At 31.7% G+C, this 22502-nt stretch overlaps 3 protein-coding genes across 5 annotated transcripts in view; 2 read left to right on the top strand and 1 right to left on the bottom strand.

Annotated features, from left to right (window-relative positions):
- Window positions 1–12553, top strand: part of AGO1 (protein argonaute-1) — a 35035-nt gene extending 22482 nt beyond the window's left edge. For both annotated transcript variants that reach the window (XM_087414130.1, XM_087414129.1), the window contains one exon: window positions 9–12553. In XM_087414130.1, the coding sequence (XP_087270256.1) occupies window positions 9–117 (109 nt within the window). In that variant the 3' untranslated portion in view covers window positions 118–12553. The remainder of the gene's footprint in view (window positions 1–8) is intronic.
- A 423-nt stretch (window positions 12554–12976) lies between these two features.
- NO66 (Bifunctional lysine-specific demethylase and histidyl-hydroxylase NO66) lies at window positions 12977–17529 on the top strand. Its single transcript, XM_087414136.1, has 6 exons — window positions 12977–13406; window positions 13672–14352; window positions 14436–14713; window positions 14784–15510; window positions 15576–15762; window positions 15844–17529. Exons 2-6 carry the CDS (start codon window positions 13895–13897, stop codon window positions 15904–15906), a joined length of 1713 nt encoding a protein of 570 aa, XP_087270262.1. The 5' UTR covers window positions 12977–13406; window positions 13672–13894; the 3' UTR covers window positions 15907–17529.
- On the bottom strand, window positions 16817–21637 carry LOC105148915 (multiple coagulation factor deficiency protein 2 homolog). Of its 2 annotated transcripts, XM_011060952.2 has the most exons (6): window positions 21449–21637; window positions 19695–19752; window positions 18193–18358; window positions 17735–17821; window positions 17524–17645; window positions 16817–17387 (listed from the first exon to the last, which is right to left on the bottom strand). In XM_011060952.2, exons 1-6 carry the CDS (start codon window positions 21608–21610, stop codon window positions 17254–17256), a joined length of 729 nt encoding a protein of 242 aa, XP_011059254.2. In that variant the 5' UTR covers window positions 21611–21637; the 3' UTR covers window positions 16817–17253. The 2 variants fall into 2 exon arrangements, with proteins under 2 accessions (XP_011059254.2, XP_011059253.1); XM_011060951.2 differs by lacking the exon at window positions 19695–19752 and having other exon boundaries at window positions 21449–21588.
- Between the last annotated feature and the right edge of the window lie 865 nt (window positions 21638–22502).

Here is a 22502-nt window from a genome sequence, read left to right as displayed (position 1 = left end):
CTTTACAGCGGAGAAGGATCTCATCAGTCGGGTTGTAGTGAGGACAGAACACCGGGTGCAATGGCGCGAGCAATCACAGTTCACGCCGACACGAAACGAGTTATGTACTTCGCATAATTCTTACGTTGAACTGTCATCCAGGTCGGTGTTATTGTCTCTGTGAAGACACTGTATATAATTGCGACTTCGTGACACAAGTGTGAGAAGTTTCATCAGGCAGCCGAGATCGCAGCACGTCGCGTCACAAATTCTTTAACAATTAGGACAGTTCAACTGATAAATTTCTTACATACCTTCTTCCTTTTTTTTTCCTTTTCTTTATTCTTTTTTTTCTGTTTTTCATCTTCTTTGCTTTTTTTTTATCGTAAATCTATATAGTTTTTTGGTATGCGTGGCACAGTGTGTTTTATTTACGGAAGAGCGAATTTTCGATTGATTTTATGAACTTGTAGAATAAGTTTTTATGAGAAGTGCTTTTAATGCAGTTTGTAAATCAGGTTAAGAATATTTTACACGTTTAGGTGTAAAATTATCTGCAGTCGAAAATTGAAAATAGGAATGCACCGGATTGTAAAATTACTGCATACTGGATATTGGATATCCAGTGTCATATTATTTTCAGATATTCGATATTTGATCAGATATCTGGTAAGACAATTATTCGACCAAATACCGGATATTTCCCCAGATATCTGGAACAAGGCTTTCAAAAGAAAGCAAAGAAAAAATAATGTTAAAAAATAATTTTTTCTTCATTTTCCTAATATGAAAAGAAAAAGAGAAAAGATGAATTGTGCAAAAAGTTCTGCTCAAAAGAATCAAATTTTGCATTAATGCAAACTTTGAATATAAAATTTCAACTGTACACACACACACACACACACACACACACACATATATATATATATATATTTGGCGATGAAACGCTCTTTCCCTCTCCTTGCGCACCGTCGTCATCGCCACTCGAGTGTGGATTCGCGCGGCGCGGCTTAACCGCATATTGGCTTAGACGTTTCCTTTTTTAATTCGAAAACTACAGAGAGTATCTCAAAATGGCATAAGAATTTTTTGTTCTCTTTGATCCATTCTCCACTCCCCAATATGACCCCGATCCATCTTAAGAGACACCCTGTATATATATATATTACCGAATATTAATCCGACTATCCGACGGTAGTAAAAAAAAGTGATACTGGATACCATATAAAAAAGTAATATCATATATTTAATACCGGATATTTTCCGGATATCCGGTGCATCCCTAGTTGAAAAGTAAGTTAAACGAATTCTTACTTTGTAAAAATTATGCTTGGTAAGATTAATGTGGGGAATTTCGAATCCTCAAATTAATTAACAAACTAGACTATGAGTTTTTGTTGTATTACTGAGATACAATAGCACTTTTCGACTCAATGAAATTTGTGTAGCATATTACGCTTATTTTTTTAAGGAACGAATTTTCCCTAGCATTTGTGTAAAAAAGAAAAAATGGGAAGAAACGAATTGCCTGGAAAAAACACTATCATATAAATCGCTATTTACGAGACTGTTATCTTGTTGCATGTATGTATAGCTTTCATTTTGCGAGGAGTGAAACTCCATTCTGTAAATTCTGTAAATTTTAGACATCTAATTGTGCTGAATAATCATGCTGAAGTGATTGGCATAAAAAATGAATCGATTAATACTGATTGTAATATCTTTAGAAATTGGTCGCGAATCATGTCGTTTCATATCTGTTGAATTACAACAAAAGATAATGTCCATCATAAATAATGCTATCTTTCATATAACATATTTTTAACCATTTTGAAAATTTCATGAGATCATTTTAAAGTAATCCTAAAGTATTATTGAAAACCGATGGAACAACAACTCATGTGTACACTTTGGCTGAACAGCATAGTAGATAAGGACGAACTTCAATACATAAACTAACTTTCAGTACATAAAGACAGCTGTATGTAGTAGAGGTAGTCGAGGAGTGTTATGTAGAGCACATGCGTTGTTTATATGACTTCCATATATGATTTAATAATGGCTAGTGTCCATTTGAGAGAAATGTCTAAATCGTATGTCTTAATCGTTTTGATTAATCAATATGACGTATCATAGAAAAGACTACTTATTCTTATATTATTACTCTTCAGTTCTGAGAGTTACTGTCAGATAGACACTAAGCTTTAGGATCCAAATTTAGCGTAATTAAATTAATTATCGTTATTTTACTGTTGCTAATCGTTAGGATGTACATTTTATTCGTCTCACTTTAATTTCGCATTAGACCGTTATCGTCTGCACGTTGCACAGCTCATAATTTATGATGACTATAATTATGCTTAACTATTAATTAATGAATCCATAAACTAGGATACAACATTGACCCATAAAGCAACTTTATCTGTGTTAAATGCTCTCCCTTTAAACCGTGGTGACCCTGGTGGTCGGAAGTCTATAAGAAAAAAAAAAGATCTGTGTTAAATACGTCACACGAAAATGCCGGGGATGAAAGTAATGGATGCCTGTGTCTGGTGTCCGAGATAAGCCGGGATGTTATCTACTCACAATTAAATAAAAGGCTATGAATAAGTCGAATTCATGTGGCGTTAGATACAGGACAATGTCTCGGAACATGCAAAGATTTACGAGATAAATCGAACATGTCTATATAATACGAAATTATTCGAACGTCGATATCATACAAACGAAATTATACAAACGTCAAAGCTTATTCAATTATACCATTAATTATGCTTTAACAGTGAAGTAACGTGTAAAATTAGTTGTAGGAGTATTATAAGAGTAAGATTTTTTTATTAATTTTAAAGAAGTAATTGTTTTTGCTTGATAATGCCAAACTTTAGAAGTTTTGTATTTTTAATGTAATACTTGCGACTCTTGTGCAAATCTATCGTCGTTTGTTGGCACAATAATTCTAGTAGTATTAAGCAAGCCTTGAAAGCAAGATAAATTCCATACTCCAAGCCTTGTGACGAAAGCAACATAATGTCCTACTTCAGCCTTTGGATGCGTACTGGACATATAATCGATAATAGCCTTATCGATTATAACCCTAAAAAGTCACATTTAATCTATAATCCAGCCTGTATGTGGATAGGATCGTATATTAATAGAATACATATTCTATTAATATATGAATAGAAATCGTATATATTAATAGACATATAATTATGTATCAATTGTCGCGTTCAATTATTGTGTATTATTAGAATCATTAATATATCAAGATCTTTTTCCTATAATTATGTGAGAATTGAATTCTCACTTAAACTCGTGTAAGAATTGAATTCCTACGTTACAATCAGTCATGATCTACATTTGTAAATCAGTATTAATAATACAACAATACTTAGAGAGAGAATATGCTTGGAAAATTGTTTTTTTTTTTTCCGAACCATTGATGGGGGCAAAAAAGCGAAAGTGCTATTTTGGACTATTAATGATTCTAATGTTAGGTTTACAAAGAACACAATGTTAACATTATATCGGAAAGTATGGAAAGAAAGGACCCTTTAAGCTAATTAGTAATATTTATTCTAGTTGTTAAAGTAAAGGACGGACAATTAAAGATTTTCTTTTCGGCGCACTCAAATGTGAGCATCAGCGCCGTAGAAGATTTATAGTAATAGGTTTTTATTGTCTAAAAAAATCTGTTTGGAGGTCGTAGACATAGTTGGGAGAGCGTAGTCAGGAGAACTGATTAGCCGGGTAAAGCAACATACATACATCTCATATAGAAATAAGGAGAAAAGTGAAACATAAAAAAAAAAGTGAAACATAAAAAAAATCAATCGCGTTGTTGAAAATGTATCTTACGCGAATAAAACGCCAATATGAAACGTAATATATTTGTCATCTTACATAACTGTAATTAAGTGATATGACAGGAATAGACAGATATGCAAGAATAGGAGTAGACAGATTATAAGGCAATTTATGGAGAAATTAGATTTTAAGACAAATCATGAATGCAAGTTAATTGCAATAATATTATCGATAATATTATTCCAGTGAGTACCAAAACTAGACTGGATCTGTTGCAAGATTTAATTGTCTCGAAATTTCAATCGAGTGCGTTAATAACTAGGACTAACCTGCATTTCAGCGTTCAAAGTAACATGCTATCAGCTTGTATTCGGCGTTCCATTTAACTCTTAGCAAGTATTTATATCCATTTAAATCATTAATTGATGTATTGCTTCGTCTGCGAAAAACAAAAAGGAAATTTATCGCAACAAAAGCGCGGGTATATTAAATGTTATTAATGCACTCTTTTTTTTTTCTATAACATTCTTCATGTATGTATGTATCTCTGTGTTTTTTGTCTCTTCGAGTTTTTGCGCGAGCGAGAACGTCTGCTCGATATTTTCTTGCACCTGAACAAAAAACAGGACTAGAAGACTAGTCCCTTTCATTTGTAAATATATTACGGTAATTTATTCTGTAGAGGACTCCTTTTCTCGGCAATGTAAATGACATAACATTTTATAGTAAGATACGAGATTAATGAAATAAGGACATGTTATTGCGCAAGGTGTTTTATAATTTTTTCTCTTAAAAACAAATCAATGATAAGAGTGATTTTTTTACGGATATTGTATTAGAAAGTCAATATTTTATAGCTCAATGTTTTCAATCGCTCTGCCAAACATAAAAAAGATTTTTTATTCATTTACGCTTTTGTAGCTTGATTTCCTGCAGGTTTATAACTTTCAAGATTCATAAAACTCCGTAAGCCTTAGCGAAAGCCTTTGGTCAAGGAAAAGTCAACTTCAGATTTGCTAGAGAATTCGTTATTTGTAACGGTTATAATATTTAAATTCTTCGTGCATGTAAAACTGAAGTGTATAAAAAACTTGAGCGTAACAATGGGATTTAACAGTTAATGAAGATCGTTAACTTCTAAAAGAGAATCATAGCGCGCAATACAAGATGCAAAGTTTAATGTAAGATAAATGAGAATACTCGATGAAGATATTGAATGGGCCTCCTGTAAATGCATGGTCTGCCTTGCTTGGAGGATTTAGTTCCACCTTCATCGAAATATGATTCAATGATTGTGTCTTGCGATAATTTATATTTATACATAAAAACAAATATACACACACACAGACACTCAAATTATAGTATAATTATAGACTTTGTAAAAATCTATATGTCTCACTGAATAACATTAAAATAGTAAGCCACCTTGTCTTGAAAAGTTGAGTGCGTCTACTTTCGAAGTCTCGGTCTCCCAAATTCGCGGATACAAAATGTAAGAAGACAAACGCGCATAAAGCAGCAATTAAACGAATTACGATTACATGATAACAATACGTAAAAGCTTTCAAAATTTTGCACCGCGGAATATAAATCTGCGAATTTATTTCAATCCCACTTAATATATGACGAATTTTGTTTATTTATAAGATTATAATTTATAAGATTATATAAATTAAAACGAGATGGATAGACTAAATACATGGAAAGTGTCTTCTTTTTAATAGAGTTTCGTTTAGTTTGGGAGACGTGCGCATTGAGAGTGGAAAATACCCAAATTTTCAAGCTTTTCTGCTAAATTTTAGCTCATTAAAGCGCATCTAAAGAAGGAATTTTTAGCTTTTTAAGGATATGCATCGTTATATTTTAAGATCGTTATTACTTAAGGCATGTGCGAAAGTGCAGGTTTCAAAATGTCAGCTTTAAGAGTGCTTTAAGAGCGGATCAATAGTGGTGTTTCACAGTTCTAGCGAACTAGACGACAGGGAGCGATACTAGATAAAATCTTTTAGATATATAAGTCCTTATAGGAGCTCTAGTTTTGTCTTCTAATTTGTAAGTGTGAATATATGCCCAAATAAGTACGCATACTGCACGGGTACACTATACTGACTAATGTCACTCTGAGGAGGAAGACTTCGCGAGTCTTACGAGAGAACGCATAGCGAAATAACAATGACGAAATAACAGATGACTTAGTAGTTTAGCATTGTAAAAATAACATTTTATAGATCACAATCGATGAGAAACGATTTTGGTCGAATTTCGAGCGTCTTAATACTCTCAATTTGGGGGCCGCGCGCTTTACTTCTGTTTAACATTTAATTAATGTTTAATTAGGAAAATAAAAGAGGGACGATTCGTATTCTATGTTTATGTTTAATTTCATTTATCGAGAAAAAGAGATTTTTCGCAAATAGGTAGCGTTTTTTTTTCTAAACGAACAAAAATGAGAATTAACGCTCATCGCTTTGTTGAAAATATAATGGGGGCACTTTAAATGGGATTTCTTTTTGTAAATCTAATTCGACGATTGTTTGAATTTCCATTGCAATCATATCAACTGTTAACCCACGACTGCGATCTACAATTCGAAATTCCAATTCAAATGATAATAGCAGAGAAAGCTGGATCTCTATTGAGAAATATGATTATTTTTATTATCGAATGTACATAAGAAAGTTATGTTGGAATTACCATTCTTTAACAAAGAGATTTGGCTATTCTTTTTCACGTTGATACGCAGCGTGAAATTTTGTCATGTGTTTTATTGTTAGTGTTCTTACTTATTAATTTTTAAAATATTTATTTCACAGAAATTGCCGGTATCAAGATAAAATATTTGTATCTTTTTTTATATGAAAACAGGATAACTTTATCACGCTTAAAATTGTTTCTGCGAAAGTTCAGCTTTTTGCATAAAAGTATCTTCTGATAATGTGAAATAAACATCAATAATAAACATTCCTCTTTTACGAGATACATATCGTGGATTAATTGTATTTTGACATTTGACAAGTTGGATGATATTTTGTTATTCTTCTTTGAACCGAAAGCAGAAAGGAGAGCGAGAAAAAACAAGAAATGTGACCCCATTATATCTACTTGCGATAAGAGCGAAGAATGTGAAGTCATGGAATTGTTTCTATAAACTTAGCGAGAAATAACTAAAGTTTTCATAAGGCGAAAGAGACAAAAAATTAGACCTAGATAGCTCTTTTAAAAATTAAAAAAATCAAATATAATTGTACGTATAATTCTAAGATTAAAAAAATAAACTAATATAACTTATCTTTGTAAATCAGAATTCTTGGAAAATTATGTCAAACATTCTTTTAACGTGAAGATCTTTTATATTAAGAGAATCTTTTAAACAGAATTCCATTTAGATTAATTTCTACCCGCAGCTCTCGAACCCTTTGAAAACTGAATACTGTACCGATTGTCTCCAGTTGAATTTCGCTAATGTTTATGGCTACGATTTGTTTATTCAGAGAACAATATCAATGTACTACTATGAAATCACGATTATAAATCGATTATGAAATCCCACCGTTATAAAAAGGAAATTCATACATATACTTAGACTTTCTGTGTCTACATACAAGTGCCTGGCGCTTCGTCTGCGCGTATTTGACATCCGCAAATAATAATGTTGAACGCATGACATTCTACGCACGAAATTCTAAAAGAGAGAATTAGAGCGAGAGAGAGAGAGAGAGAGAGAGAGAGAGAGAGAGAGAGAGAGAAAGCACGAAAGAAAACACGAATAGAAATAGGTGATTGTAGCTAAGTATCGAGAAGCACTGTCGATAATAATTAATTAATTAAAATCTAGACTCGTAAGTCTAGATGGGATCTATAGGTACTTGTTAAGGAGCGAGGGAATGCTATCAAACACCGAAAGTCGTCGAAATACTGAAAGTTTTTCCAACTGACCGCGCCCTGAAAGTATAAACTTAAATTATATCTGTTGGACTATTCATCATGCCTCAAAATGGAAATATTAAGTGTAAGATATATATATATATACACACATATATAATATATATATATATATGTGTATATATATATATATATAAATAAATATATATTGTGCACGAAATATATGACATATATTTATGAATGTCGGATGAGTAAATTTTGAGTATAATTATCAACCTGATAACGTGTGTCGTACATGATCATTGGATTTATTAATTTTGTGGTCTTAAGCACGCATTTATTGAACTTAACATGTATAGCATCGACATCATTAAATATCGATAATGATAGTCTATATGAAAGATATTTGTAGTGATGAAAAATCGAAGCAAGATGGAAAATCGAAGCAGACAGCGCGTTGCGAGCAATTATGAGCCCTCTATATATTGTATTAAATGAATTATCGAATATTTGTTATTGAGCAATGCGAACGAAAAGGGTAGACAATAGCCGAAAGTGGTCATTGTTTGCTTGAATAATTGTTAATCGTCTCGGACAATAATTTTGTTCTGAATCGCATGCTGCGAACTTCCTTCGAGCTCCAGATCTTTTTAAAAAGGATTCACTCTAAAAGTCCTAAAAATTCAATAATCGACAAATATTCAAATATCGAATGTAACTTTCGGACGTATATAAGTAAAATTTAGCTTTAATATATAATAAATATAAATATAAAGGGGCAAAAAATTTGTATATAAATCGTATTTTTAAAGACTAATTATTTTATCTGAAATCGCCGAGTTGTACAGATTAGAGGCACGGTATTAAATAATTCGCTAATTCGTTTACATTGCTCGATATCTGACGCTACAAAGTCAGCCGGTAGAACGAAGAACACCACTGCAACCACAAGTCCTATAAAAAATTCGCATCTTTATAAATTATATTATAAGCCTCTGGTGTTCTGAACCTTCGATCGTTGGTCGAGTAATGCAGGTGCTATGAAATGTCCAGTCTCACGCTTAAGGATGTATCAGGTGTATAGTCTCTACAAAAAATGATTGGAATTGAAAATATTTACTTTCCAAAAAAGAATGTATCATATACATATGAAACAGTTCACAATAAGGTCAATATTTATATTTAACAATACAATTTTATAATTTAAATGAAAAATTTCTCATTTTAATTATTTTTCAAAAATATCTACTTATTGAAATCATTTCTGATCCAAGTTCTAAACTGTCAAACTTTTTGTATTACTTTTTTGTATTATCTTAAAATATAATATAGAAAAAATTTTATTTTTTTCATTTTGTTAAAAAAAGTGTAATCTTATCCTTAAGGAGATCGGTATAATTGTAATTCTTCTCGTTGAAATTACACGATATCAATTTCTGATCTATAGATCTCTATGCTTGCCGTAATATTTCGATCTAGGAAAGCTTTATTTTTAACTGTAAATTTATCGGATATTTAATTCTGTATCTTTACTTTTGTTATTATTATGTGAGAAAATTGAAATTAGTATCATATTTCCGCGAAAGAAAATCACAGTATATATTATCTAATTATTGATATAATAATAATATATATAATAATATATATAATATATATAATAATAATATAATAATTATATTATTATATAATTATATTATAAAAAAAATTTAATAATATTAAACTTCTTATCAATTTAATTTGTGATATTATGTATTTTTTTGTTCTAAGACTGTGTTTCAAGATCAATAAATAATCGGAGCTTAACTGGAAATTGTAAAAATTTACATAAAAATATTAGGCACTAAGACCTGCCTTTATCAAATATGGTCCTTTTCACTTATTTGTTTTGAATATTTCTCGATCTATTTTCAGTTAATATTCTATAATTCTTATATTTATGAGATTCTATTAGTATAATAAAATAAACGCGAACACAGTTTAGAGCATATGCGACATGCGTTTTATCCATGTTTGTCCACACGATCAGACTTTTATACCATTGGAAATAATTATTGAATTTTGGTTTCCGTTGTTAATTAAATTCCGTTATATTTAATGAATATAATATTTTTCAATTTTTCTCTGAATTTTTATAAAATATTCGACTATCATGTTTTGTGTCTCTTACGTTTATTATACTCGCCAATTACATCTGCATTACGTCGGTCGACGATCAATTCATCTGGGAATAATGCAATAGGGGATCATAATCGATCACATCCGTGATCTTTAAACACACTTCTGAAAATAAACGTTAAATAACAATATATGTGCCATTGATAATATAATACGATAATATGCGTGATATATAACAGTGGACGGATATACTTATTAACTTATGATGTTATATTCTACGACCTATGAGATTAAGAAATAATCAGGACCGTACGAACAAAAGTCCGCTCGTATAATAACGAACGGATCGATTTGTGTATAACCAATATTAATCATTAATCGAAGTTCAAAGAAATGTCTCCATCTTCATGTAGAATTTTAAGAGAAGTTGACATATAAGACAATATTTTGTGTAATACGGAGATTTACGGGCTTTCCGAATCGTTTTTCTGCAAAGTATTAAGCTCTGGAACCTTCAATACTTCTTATCGATACATTCATTCTGCTAAACTTGTATCTCTCATACGGCTTATGTTCAATTTTTTCACCTCTAAATAACTTTATCCAAGAGATATCTGCCAGAATACAATGAGGATATCTCCTTGATAAGATTATCTGCAACTTATCTGGAAGTGAAGAAATTGGACATTTAAACTATTTTTAATTCATATACTTAAAAAAATATCTATATATATATATATATATATATATATACATTTATAATCTAAGAAATAAATTCATATGAATTACATTCGCTACATATGTGCATCAAAATTTAATATAGGATTCTCTTTTTTTACTTTAATGTGTAAGAAATTTATAAAAATAGATGTAATGGAATAAAAAATCTTAAATATCATTAATATTGAACATTCTTTACGTAATTCGTATACGTACACACATAATTTCCATCATATTCTTAAAAGAAGATCTGCATACATCCAAAAAATATTATATTTTAAACTTAAAAGACATTCTAACAAGTGTTTTCAATTAGATCTTTATATTGTCTTCTGTAGAGAAAATTTTAGCTAATACCTGCTGTTACGTCAACAGAGACTTTATTTGCTTTCTCGAACTACAAGGCTCTGCTACCATAATACTATAATAGCTACGTCAGTAATGGAGTATCGATAACAAATATTGATTGTTTTAAAACGTTGATAAAAATGACGCTTCTTGTTCCGCAAATGCAATAGACGAACGTGACACGACGTGAAATCGGGATAAGCAGCGATGGTTGATGGGCGAGGTGTCTTCGTCGAGCGAACACGCGTCTCAATATTTCGCGCCTTGTCGATCTGTGTTGAGTTTTGTTATAATAGAGAGCAGAGCGAGACGATCTATGTAATAATACGTTTCCGACAACTTGGGCACCAGGCTCGGTCAGCAAATTAACTCCGTTTAACCTTCTGCCGTTGTAGCCGGATCCCGTTATAGTTGTGCACGTTATAGTTGTGGCTGTATAATCTAAAACAAAAGATTAGTAAATTGTTAACCGGAGTTAATTAATTAACACGGACCATTGACCCTTTCGAGTTAAAAGTTCTGCGCGTACCATGGAGAAAATTCGCGAATAAAAAAAAAAAGATTACACGTGATGATCTGACTAGGAAGAGGTAACGCAACGATAAATTATGATAATAAGTCACGACTAATTAAACGGAGCAAAAATTTTTGTAAATTATTTTCCAAATATACATAGATGCTACATAACACGCCCATATTCACGTTGACTTTGAGTCAATTGGGAAATTAAAGAATATATCGTATACCATATATATGTATATAGATAATTAATTCTTGAATGTAATCAAAAACATCATTGAGATGAGGAGGAAAGGAATTTGATTCACTGGTACACGCTGAAAGAATATCGTAATTCATACAAAATATCGTAATTCATACGAGACAAACATTCGACAAAAGATCGTACAGCAATTAATATATAAGATAACGACATTAAGTATAGAGATTATAAGTTTTAATGTGGTCTTCAAGAGCATTATTCGCAATGTACATAAATTATTATTACACACACACACACACACACACACACACACACACACACACACATACACACACACACACACACACATTATATACTCTAACATTTTTAGAATGAATCTCACTCTGAAAAGTGAAATTTGACTCTTAAAGATTGAAAATTGAGTTAATCTTTTTCAAGATTGGCTCAATTTTCATTCTTTAAAAGAATGAAATTTTATTCCAAAGAATTTAGAGAGTATATATATGTATATGTGTGTGTGTGTGTGTGTGTGTGTGTGTGTGTGTGTGTGTGTAAGAAACACCATACGGGCATACAGGCACTTACGCACTATATTGAATAATACCTCGACTGAGATACGGACTACTCCCTTGAAATATTATATGTGACTTTAATATGATGCAGAACAATTCCATGTGCGTTATAAACATTGTCCAAAACATTGAATAAGTTATTGTCTCTATGTTCGGCATGCCGCTCTAAACCGATTGTGATGAGGATGTAATTAATAGGAAAGATAGAGTGTATGAAGAAGCGGTTTAAAGTAGAGTGCAGAATAGGGTGACTCGACTGTAACATGTATCGCAGTGTACGGGTTTAATCTTACTTTTTCCGGATAATTATGTATAGATTTTCTAGATAAACAAAACTTAGTCACGTAAGATTTATTATGGGTGGTATAGATTTAATGGATCTAAATAAACTTCGGAAAAATCTATATAATCTTCTCTTTTTATTTGATTCTGCGAAAAATGTGCTGTAAAAATCATCGATCTTTTTCGTAATATATTCTCAAATAATCTGTAATTATAATATATATAATTATATATAACATCGGTATTTTTTAATTTATCGTATTTTTTTTTAAATTGGCAACGTTCAAAAAGAGATGAGATGAAATATTGTTTTTCGCAAGAAATATTTAGAGCTTGTCAATTTACTGGAATTTATAATTTTACGAGACTGAAAAAACCTAAAAGAAAATTTAAATTCCGTTTTAATTAAAATTCAATTTGATCTCTTTAGATTTGATATTTCATACTTTTTACTTTATACTTTTTATATTTTAATTTAATTCTTATTCATTAGATAAGGGATGAATCTTTCTTTTTTTTTATCGGAACAAATTGTCATTCTTAGGCTATGAGAATACGGCTATTGATAAGCCCATTCTGTATCTTTTTAATAATTTTAATAATAATTTTAGTACTTAGGTATATTGTTGCGTAAATATTTTGATGAAAAACTGGGCAATAACAGATATGATGAAGTACGTTAAAAGTTTCAAAATAGATACAAAGAGGACAGAGAGGTCTTCGAATTTCCCTTATAAGCCAATCACATGCTTGAAAAATGTATCGTACGATGGAAACCAATGAAATAGCAGCCTTTGGGATTAGAGGTGACCATAAAAATCTAGAACCCGCATATTCGAAGGAACCCGCTTTGCTAAGGAAGTTTACTTGTAACGTGGTTGTGGCGCAGCTAACACCGTAAACTGCTTATTCATTCTAATGAATGTATATTATATACTGCGGCGTGGCTTCGTTATCACGTATGCTTGATATTAAAAGAGGTCAGTATGTTTAACAATAAGTTACATCGTAGTTTTTTTTACAAAACTATAAAAATTTTCTGATTATTTATCGACTTGATTGATTCTTTATGTAGCTTACGTATTAACGCAATATATGTTGAAATCTAACCTATCTTAGTAACACGTTGCTTTTGGAAAAGAAGAAAATAGATCGCAACGAAAGCGATATCTATTTAATTTTATAATGAAAAAATTTATATAGAATTTTATATTTAACTTTAATTGTGAAATATAATCATTACAGAGAAAGTTATTACACATACAAGAATTTATGTGTTATAACCGAACAGATATAGGTTAAAAGGACTTTGATCACTAATAACCAGTAAAAGATAAGAAAGAGGCGTCAAAAAATCTTTGCTGACTTATTTGTGATAAGCTATTGGACTATTCTAACTTAACGTTTAAGAAATATAAACTTAAGTTAGATCTGATTGTGCTTGAGTTAATATTTAATATCAGGTAATATGGAGCAGCCAATATCAGCTTTTGCCGTGCAAACAAAACGTAAAAAAACAGATCAGTTATCGAATAAAAAGGAAAAAAAGCAGAAAACTTTTGATAAAGAACGAAAAGAACAAGCTGTTAAACAAGCAAGCATAAAGAAAAAGATAGAGTGTAAAGGTGTCTTGAGTAAATCAAAATTAAAAATTATGAAAGAAAAGAATAAGAAAAAGGATAATATATATAGGAAAAAAGTAATTGAGATTGTTCTTGCAAAATCAGAAAAAAAGGAAATAGAAAGTTGGAAAAATATTTTAAATGATATAAATTCAAGTTATTTTGATACAAATTCACATGATATAAATCATTCACTTTGTGCAAGTATTGAGATAAATGATAGTCATCGCAATCCTGTTGAAGACTTTAATCAACTATTAGCATGGTTGATATATCCTATAACTCTAAAGCAATTCTTTGGGAGGTAAGTTGAAATCGATGAGTACAATTTATATATATTTATATATTTTTTGTTGTGCATTAATATCAATCTTTTTATTTGATTAGAGGATATTGGCAAATGAAACCAATATACATAAAAAGAGATATGTGTAATTTTTATAAGCCTCTTTTATCAATGTCTGTATTCGAAGAAACGTTGAGAAATAATAACGTTCTATTTACTAAAAATCTTGACATAACCTCCTACTCTAATGGAGTGAAAGAGATTTATAATCCTCCCGGTCGCGCTTATGCGAGTATTGTTAAAGACTATTTTAGGAACAACTGCTCCGTTAGGATGTTAAATCCTCAAACATTTATACCCCAGATATGTGCTTTCAATGGTAAAAAATACAGTGTAGTTATATTTTAAGAATTTATTATTATCTTTTAAATTTGTAATGTGTTTTGTAGCTAATCTCCAAGAAATCTTTGGTTGCTTTATTGGTGCTAATATATATCTCACGCCACCTAATAGCCAAGGTTTCGCTCCTCATTTTGATGATGTGGACGTATTTATTTTGCAAATTGAGGGTAAAAAGAGATGGAAATTATATAAACCACTTAAATCATCTGATTTTCTGGCAATGTATCCCTCAAGGGATTTTGATGAATCGGAGTTAAGAGAGCCAATACTGGATAAGGTTATCAGCGCTGGAGATTTGTTGTATATACCACGAGGAACTATCCATCAAGCAATGGCTCTTGATACTTATAGCTTGCACCTCACAATAAGCATAAATCAGAAAAACACTTGGAGCAACCTTTTGGAAAAATTGCTTCCACAAGCTCTAAAGCAAGCCACCAAAAAAGATTTCCGTTTTCGTGAAGGATTACCGGTAAATTATTTATCATATATCGGTTTTCAATACACTGACAAAGACCTTGTGCGCAAAGGAAGGATGAAGTATATTATTAGGCGAATGCTTGGTGAGCTAGAGAGATACTTTGATATTGACCAGGCAGCCGATCTGATGGCCAAAAAGCACATCCACGATTTTCTACCCCCTAATATCTTTAAGTCAGAACGTAGGTGTACAATACTGGAAGACGATAAAAATCTGAGCTATAATGGGCCGAAGCGCTGTGGAAAAATTAAGCTTTCGACTGAGATACGATTGTTAAGATTGTATTGCATGAGGTAAGCTATTCATTTTGAAAAGCGAGTTCAAAAACGATAATATATAACTGTTACTGTATTATCAGGTTAATAAAAGAAAAGAAAGTATATAAAATATATTACTCTACCGAAAATTCTAAAGAATACCACGATTATGAGCCACAATATTTAGAAATTGACAAAGAATTTGTGCCTGCAATTAAACAAATAATAGATGTCTTTCCTGATTTTATATCTGTGAAGGATCTGAAAATCAAAGATACTGACACAAAGGTATGAAGTATATATTGTTTGCAATATTTTATTAAGTGATGTGTGTACAATCTTAACTTGTGATTATTTTTATTATTATAGATTCAAGTAGTGAAAGATCTTTGGGAAAAAAATATAATTATAACGAAGGTTCCACTGAACTGAATTAAAAGAGAAAGAATTAAAATAGTTTTTTTTTTAAGAAGAGAAACAACAAAAACCTGGACGGAGCATTTCCATGAGGAATAGCTGTAAGGAATAATGATAAAGGATAATGTGGCACGCTTTAGTTAAATTCACTCATTTCGATTTTTTCATGTGAGTGTTATATACATGGTGTTATGTACATGTATAATCACCATGGTCATATATGAACACTACTTTTCTTATATGCGTAACTATCATCACAGTTATCAAAAAAAGCATAAGATATAAGCTGAATGATACCGAGTTGAAATAATCTCATTTACGTTTGATTCGCAAGATTTTCCCTTGTTGCTAAACTTGAACTCCCTTTGCCTTAATCGACAGCGTATGTTCCGTCCGAGTTAATTTTTCTTTAATCCGTAATACAAAGCTCTTCATATAAATATCTAAAATATATATTATATGTAGTTTATCTGTTTCGAAAAAATAATTTTTTTAGTGTTCTTGTATGAAATGGACAATAGTTAAGTAAAAAATTGTGTCCAATACTATTAGGCCGGTATTCATAGTCTTATTTCAAGTAATGTCATAAAACGTTAATGCAGTCCTTTGATTGGTTCGCGATATCTCCAAACTTAATTATTGAATACTGACCACAGTACTGAATGTCAACAGTATGATATATATATCTCAATAGTACTTGATTCCTATTATAATTTTTATAATTTGTATTAGCTCTTACAATATATTTTACATTTTATAATTTCTTTTTTACATATACGATAGTTCCTAATTATATATATCAATGGTTAGAAGATGGATCTAAATGTTTTGAATTGCATTACAAATGAAGACTACGACATTTTATTCATGTCGTTACTTGTATTAAATCAAACTGGAGTAAAACGCTTTTAAGAGTCGACACCGGTTATTGTTGCGTAATCAATTTTATTATATATTACAGAAATTCAAATGTTTTGACTTACGGTAAAATTGAATTTAAAAGTGACAAAGAAATAAAGGAAATCTTGGCGAAAACTACTCAAATAACATAAAACAAAAAAATATTGAAAACGAAAAACAGAAAGTGAAACAGAAAATAAAAAACAGTCAATATAAAATTGTAATCAAATAATTTATTATTTATATATTATTTGATTGCAATTTTATATTGACCGTTTTTTATTTTTTGTATTTTTCTGTTTTTTTTTTTCAATATATTTTGTGTTTCATGTTATTTGAGTAGTTATTTCGCCAAAATTCCCTTCATTTCTTTATCATTTTTAAATTCAATTTTATGACACGAACTATATTGACATACAATTAAAAATCCTCTATGATGCAAATCGTTTATATCTAAAATCTTCATGTTCCGATTCTGAGCTTGTTGCGTTTGTCTTGTGCGACATGATCTCTTTGTCTGCCCAACACATATTCGACATATTCTAGATATCCATCGTTGTTTAAATCGTCCTCTTCTAACACTTTATCTATTAGTACTAAGGCAAAATAGAGATTAATAATTTGATTGTATACTTCAAAAAGAATCGTAATATTATACATAATATACATAATATACATTTTTTATCGTAATATTATACATAATATACATTTTCTGAATATATTGAAACGTACCTACAATCCAATCTTCCTCTGCTTTTTGTATCCCTTCTTCCTCGTTTTCATGCATCGTATGTTGAAGAGCGTGAAGAATTTCTAATCCGTCTAACTTTGTATTATTGTCGAAATCGTGAATTCTATAATTACGAAACTTCTATGTTAACAATGTGTAAAAAAAAATGTTTAAGGCGGATAAACGAAGCAATCTTTGATATCTGAAACATACTGAAAATAATGGAACTCTATCTCTTGTTCAGTCATCTTCGAAAAATCAAGTTGATCGGCCATGGAACCCATATCTTCTTTTAAATGTCTATAATCGTAAGATAAACAATCACAAGATCATTTGCTACAACGACATAATTAAAAAAACAAAGTTTTCCAGAAAATAAGTTTGAATGCTTTCATCATTAAAATTTTATAATATCAATTTAAAAATGCAAATTTTTTGTAAAAATAATATTGTAAAGGAATAAAAGTATGTTCTTTTCAATTATGTCCTTTTTCTTTAAGTTTACATTCTTTTTTTTGTAAGCAACTAAAAAAATGATAATTTTTTTAGTTATATCGTTGTAGTAAATAGATATTATATGTAAAAAAATATATAAAGGAATTAATGATATATTAATTATAAAACAGCAAGATTATTTACAGAACTAATTATTTTGTTTAATTATTTCTCACGTTGCGTCATGAAGGAGTTCATCATCCTGCGTCAATTTGATTGCGTCGCTGTCCGGTGTGTAATGATGATGAGACACGCTGCTCCTTGGATGATGTGGTCCACGAAAGTGGCCGGTCGCTAGGCCGAGGCAAAAGCTGATTAAAAATATTGTTTCCATTTTGTTATCTGAAACAAATGGCCGCATTGATGATAATACTTCACACTCTCTATTACATTAAATAAATATGTCTATATAGCTTTGAAGAAATCTAACAATAATCTATGATATGAGCATCATACGAGACTTAATTTGTGGATTTAAATTGAAGTAAGATATTAGTTTGAGAATTGCATTTCGGTGGTTTGTACACGATCGAATGTATGGCAGTTTGGAAAGAGTAGTGACTGCCGAGGGGTGTCTCAACTTCGCGACATTCCGAACGGTGCTCATCGACAATGGGACCTGCTGGGACATGTTCATCGGGTGTGTCGCCGTGTATGGAGTGCTTGCTTCTTCCGAGGGTCGTACGCCCCGTCGGTCAGCGACAGATGGGCGGTAGAGGGGGTCCATGGTAATTATTATGCGATTACCCACAAGCCCATTGATTTAGATTGGACCCCAGGGGGGCGAGCTGCACGATCGCGGGCCCGTTCCGATTTGTTACAAGACCGAGTTCGAAAGTGTTCGGTATAGTACAGTCAGCGAGATTTCTGTGTCCTTCAAGGACCGGTTCTACCAATGTAAGATTAACAATAATCTCAATTTAACTTACTCTCTCTAATGCCCGCTAATAATCTAATGATTAAAAATTTAATCTCTTCAATTTACTCTTCGTCTTTTTCCAATTCTAAAGATTAGAAAAAGACGAAGAGTAAGTTGGACCGAGATTAAAGTCAATCTACGTTGATGGGAATAGGCATAACTCAGTTTAACTTATTCTATTCTCAGAATAAGAAAAAGATAAACAATAAATTGAACTGAGAAATAATTTTATATTGGAGGAAATTTTAGGAATTTTATATTGGGTCTAAGATGGTTTAGTCAGCCTCGACTATATAACACTTTTATTTTAGCTTAAACTGAAATTAGAAAAAGACAAACAGTAACTGTAAAGTAATTAGTAAAAACAAACAGTTGAGATTGGCAAATAGTACAAAATAGTCACGTTTTACGCGTTATAAGAATAATATTTAAAATATTTCTCTATTGATAGAGATCTATTGATAAAACAAGCTAGGTTTATCATATCTGTCACGTTACCGAAGATGATCGATAACTGAAGCTATAGTTGCTGCATACTCGCTCCTTATTTGCTACGAATTTGAAAAGTAAGGGGAAGGGGGGCAAGTATGTAGGTGTTAAAAGACACACGAGGCCGACACGAATACAAGGTACTTAGGAATCAATTTTATATAGGCTTACGGTGATCTCGAAGCGAGAATGCATATGTTAAGGGGAGCGCGGGGGAGTCTCCCGGGGGTTTTCGATCGCGAGCGGACCCCCTAGGGGGCCCAGACTCACCCCAATTCCGCGTACCCTCCGCGTCCGCTTCTGTCTCTCTCTGTCTGGGTGTCGAAATCTATAAATAATTTATATCATTTGGTCCATTCACTACGGGAGAGCCCATATGTACCTGTGTCGCCTTACAGGGGACCTGCGCTTGACATTCTCCCCAATATCATCGGGATCGGCAACAATCTCATGTTACCCGATATATAACGGATGTACAGATGAGCTTATGGATTTGACGCTAATCAATCCGGCATGGAACGAAATTGACCGCGTACAGGTATTACTCGTATCACGACACAAATATATTTTCTATTCCTTATTCTCGCAATTATGGAAGAGGACCTTGAACTAGTCAAAATTTTTCATATATTCTTAAAGTGATATTTTCTGTTTTTTGTATCTTTTAATATTTTGTGGAATTTAATGATACTCATCACGCTAATTTTCGAGGAAACTATGAAGCAACAATTTCGTAATCCAAGCAAAGACTACTTTGTTACTAGACTTTAGAGTTGCAGATAAAATGCTAATATGTTATTATACAGCACAAATGTAATACATTAAATGTCACATAATTATAGATTAGTACATTACATTTACTTTATGTATTATTAAACATATTGTATTTAAATACAATACATTTTTATACATCGCTCCTTTACTTCAAAAGTGATACAACTTAAAAATACATAATTCTTAGGCTACTATTATAAACGAGTAATTATAATAAATAAATATTATATCAATCTTATTAATATAATATTTAGTTATCTTATCAATCATCAAAAGTAAATTAATTTAATTAATAAAAAATCACGAATCAAAGGGGTGATTTTTCAAAGGATATGAACGAAAATGACAAAAATGACATTTAATTATCCGGTTTTACTTTATGTAAGTTTTTATATTATTATTGTATAAGTTAATATTTTTGATAATCATTTGGCTATTTATTACATAGCTAATTTGGCATTTGGACAAAGAAGAACGAACTAAATTGTCCGGAATCATCATCTTGGAATTTACGTTACTTATGTAATTTCGATTATGTAATTTTTTTTTTATATTTTATATGAATCAAAATTGATAAGAACCCGAATTGAAACATTTATTTTATTCGTTTTGTTACATTCACACGAAAATAAAGTGTTTTCTGTGCATCCGAACAGCCAATGTAGGTTTTGATGAGCTTTTTGATATTTTTCACCAATATATTTAATTATGTTGGAAATATATTTTTTTGCTAATATTATATTTTATTAATCAATAATTTTCCACCAAGCTGAACAATAATATTTGAAAAATAACTTTTTTTTTGAGAAACTTAATTTTTTGAGTTGTGTCACTTTTGAAGCAAAGGAAGCAATATACGATATGATTTAAAAGTTATCAAGCATACTATTACTCGTGAAGTTATCCTATCCAAGTGTAAATTTATATCCGCGATAATTTTATCAGTGTTATCGGAGACTGGACATATGTCTCCGCAATATCATACATGAAACTGTCATCACAAAACCCGACATCTCCGTGTTTCTCAGCAGCGAATATCCTCTAGCTGTCCGACATCCGCTAGCCATAATTATCGGCGGATATCTCGCGTCTCGCAAAGCTGGAGACTACCCCTCGTGAAAGGTAGTCGCCACCCCCCGGATAGATGGAGCGCCACGTCATGGATCTTAACCTGGACTTCTCTCGGCCGCTTTGCACCGAAGCGGAATCTCGTAGCGCAGGTGGCGAACGCTCGGCATTTATATCTTTACCTTATCTTTGACTTCTCGCGGCGGTGCGTCGATCGACCCGGTCGGCGATGGATCCGACCCCGCCCGCAAAGATCGACTGCTCGATCCACCCTTCGCTGTCTCGATCCCCTGCACGGGTTCCACGAGACCCCGGTCGCTCTCGACTTGATCGGCCAGAAGCATGCGACGCTTATCGACGTTTTTCCAGCGGAGTTTGCGTGCTGGACGAGTTGCTCCGAACGCACGGCCGCTCTCTTTGAGCGGGCTCTCTCGTTTGGTTTTCGTCCAAATCCCTGCGAAAAGTCGGCTAATCCGATCATCTCGCTTCTTTTGCCGCGCGGAATAAGCACGCGGATTACTCCGTCCGACTCACGTTGAGTGTTCATCATCCAGGAAAGATTCGAAAAACCTGGAATTCTTCTGAAACTTTCCTCGTATAGAGAAGCCGAGAATTATCAGGGAATTTTATCGGAACTCAGGGAATTTCTGTTGAAATCTTCCTTTCGATGATCTTGCTTCTCTTTATTTTGCGAGAGAAAAAGGAGTCGGTCAAATTAGCGGTTAAACGATGGTCTTGTTCAGCAGACATTTATTTTAAAATATTTTCCTGAGAGAGTTGAATTCTGCTTATTAAAAATATGTTCTAGATGTTTTTAATTTTTTCTCTCACTTTTAATTTTAAAAATATATTTTAGGATATATTTATAGAATATTAAAAATATATCTCTGTAGAATATGTTTTTTATTTTAAAAATATATTCTAAATATACTTCTTCCATTCAAAGTTTCCATATGCACTATGCAATTTATAGTTCGATCTATTTCTTAAAAATAATAAAAATTTTTATATGAAATGTTAGTTTTGTAAGAGCGTATTGCTTTCTTCAAATCTATTATTAGACACTTGAGTTGATTCTTAATTTTCTTATTCATATGATTATAAACGCGACGAAATCCACTTAGCAACTATATCTATCTTGAATTTTCATGCAAAAGTATAATTTTGCCTGGAAAATTAAACGAGAATGTCTGAAAATTAGGAAATTCTGAGAGATTTTTTCGCGTCCCTCTTTCA

The sequence above is a fragment of the Acromyrmex echinatior genome, chromosome 15 (assembly GCF_024713525.1).
Source record: "Acromyrmex echinatior isolate Ae372 chromosome 15, ASM2471352v2, whole genome shotgun sequence".
NCBI classification, from domain to species: domain Eukaryota; kingdom Metazoa; phylum Arthropoda; class Insecta; order Hymenoptera; family Formicidae; genus Acromyrmex; species Acromyrmex echinatior.
This window is presented reverse-complemented; position numbering and strand designations above follow the sequence as displayed.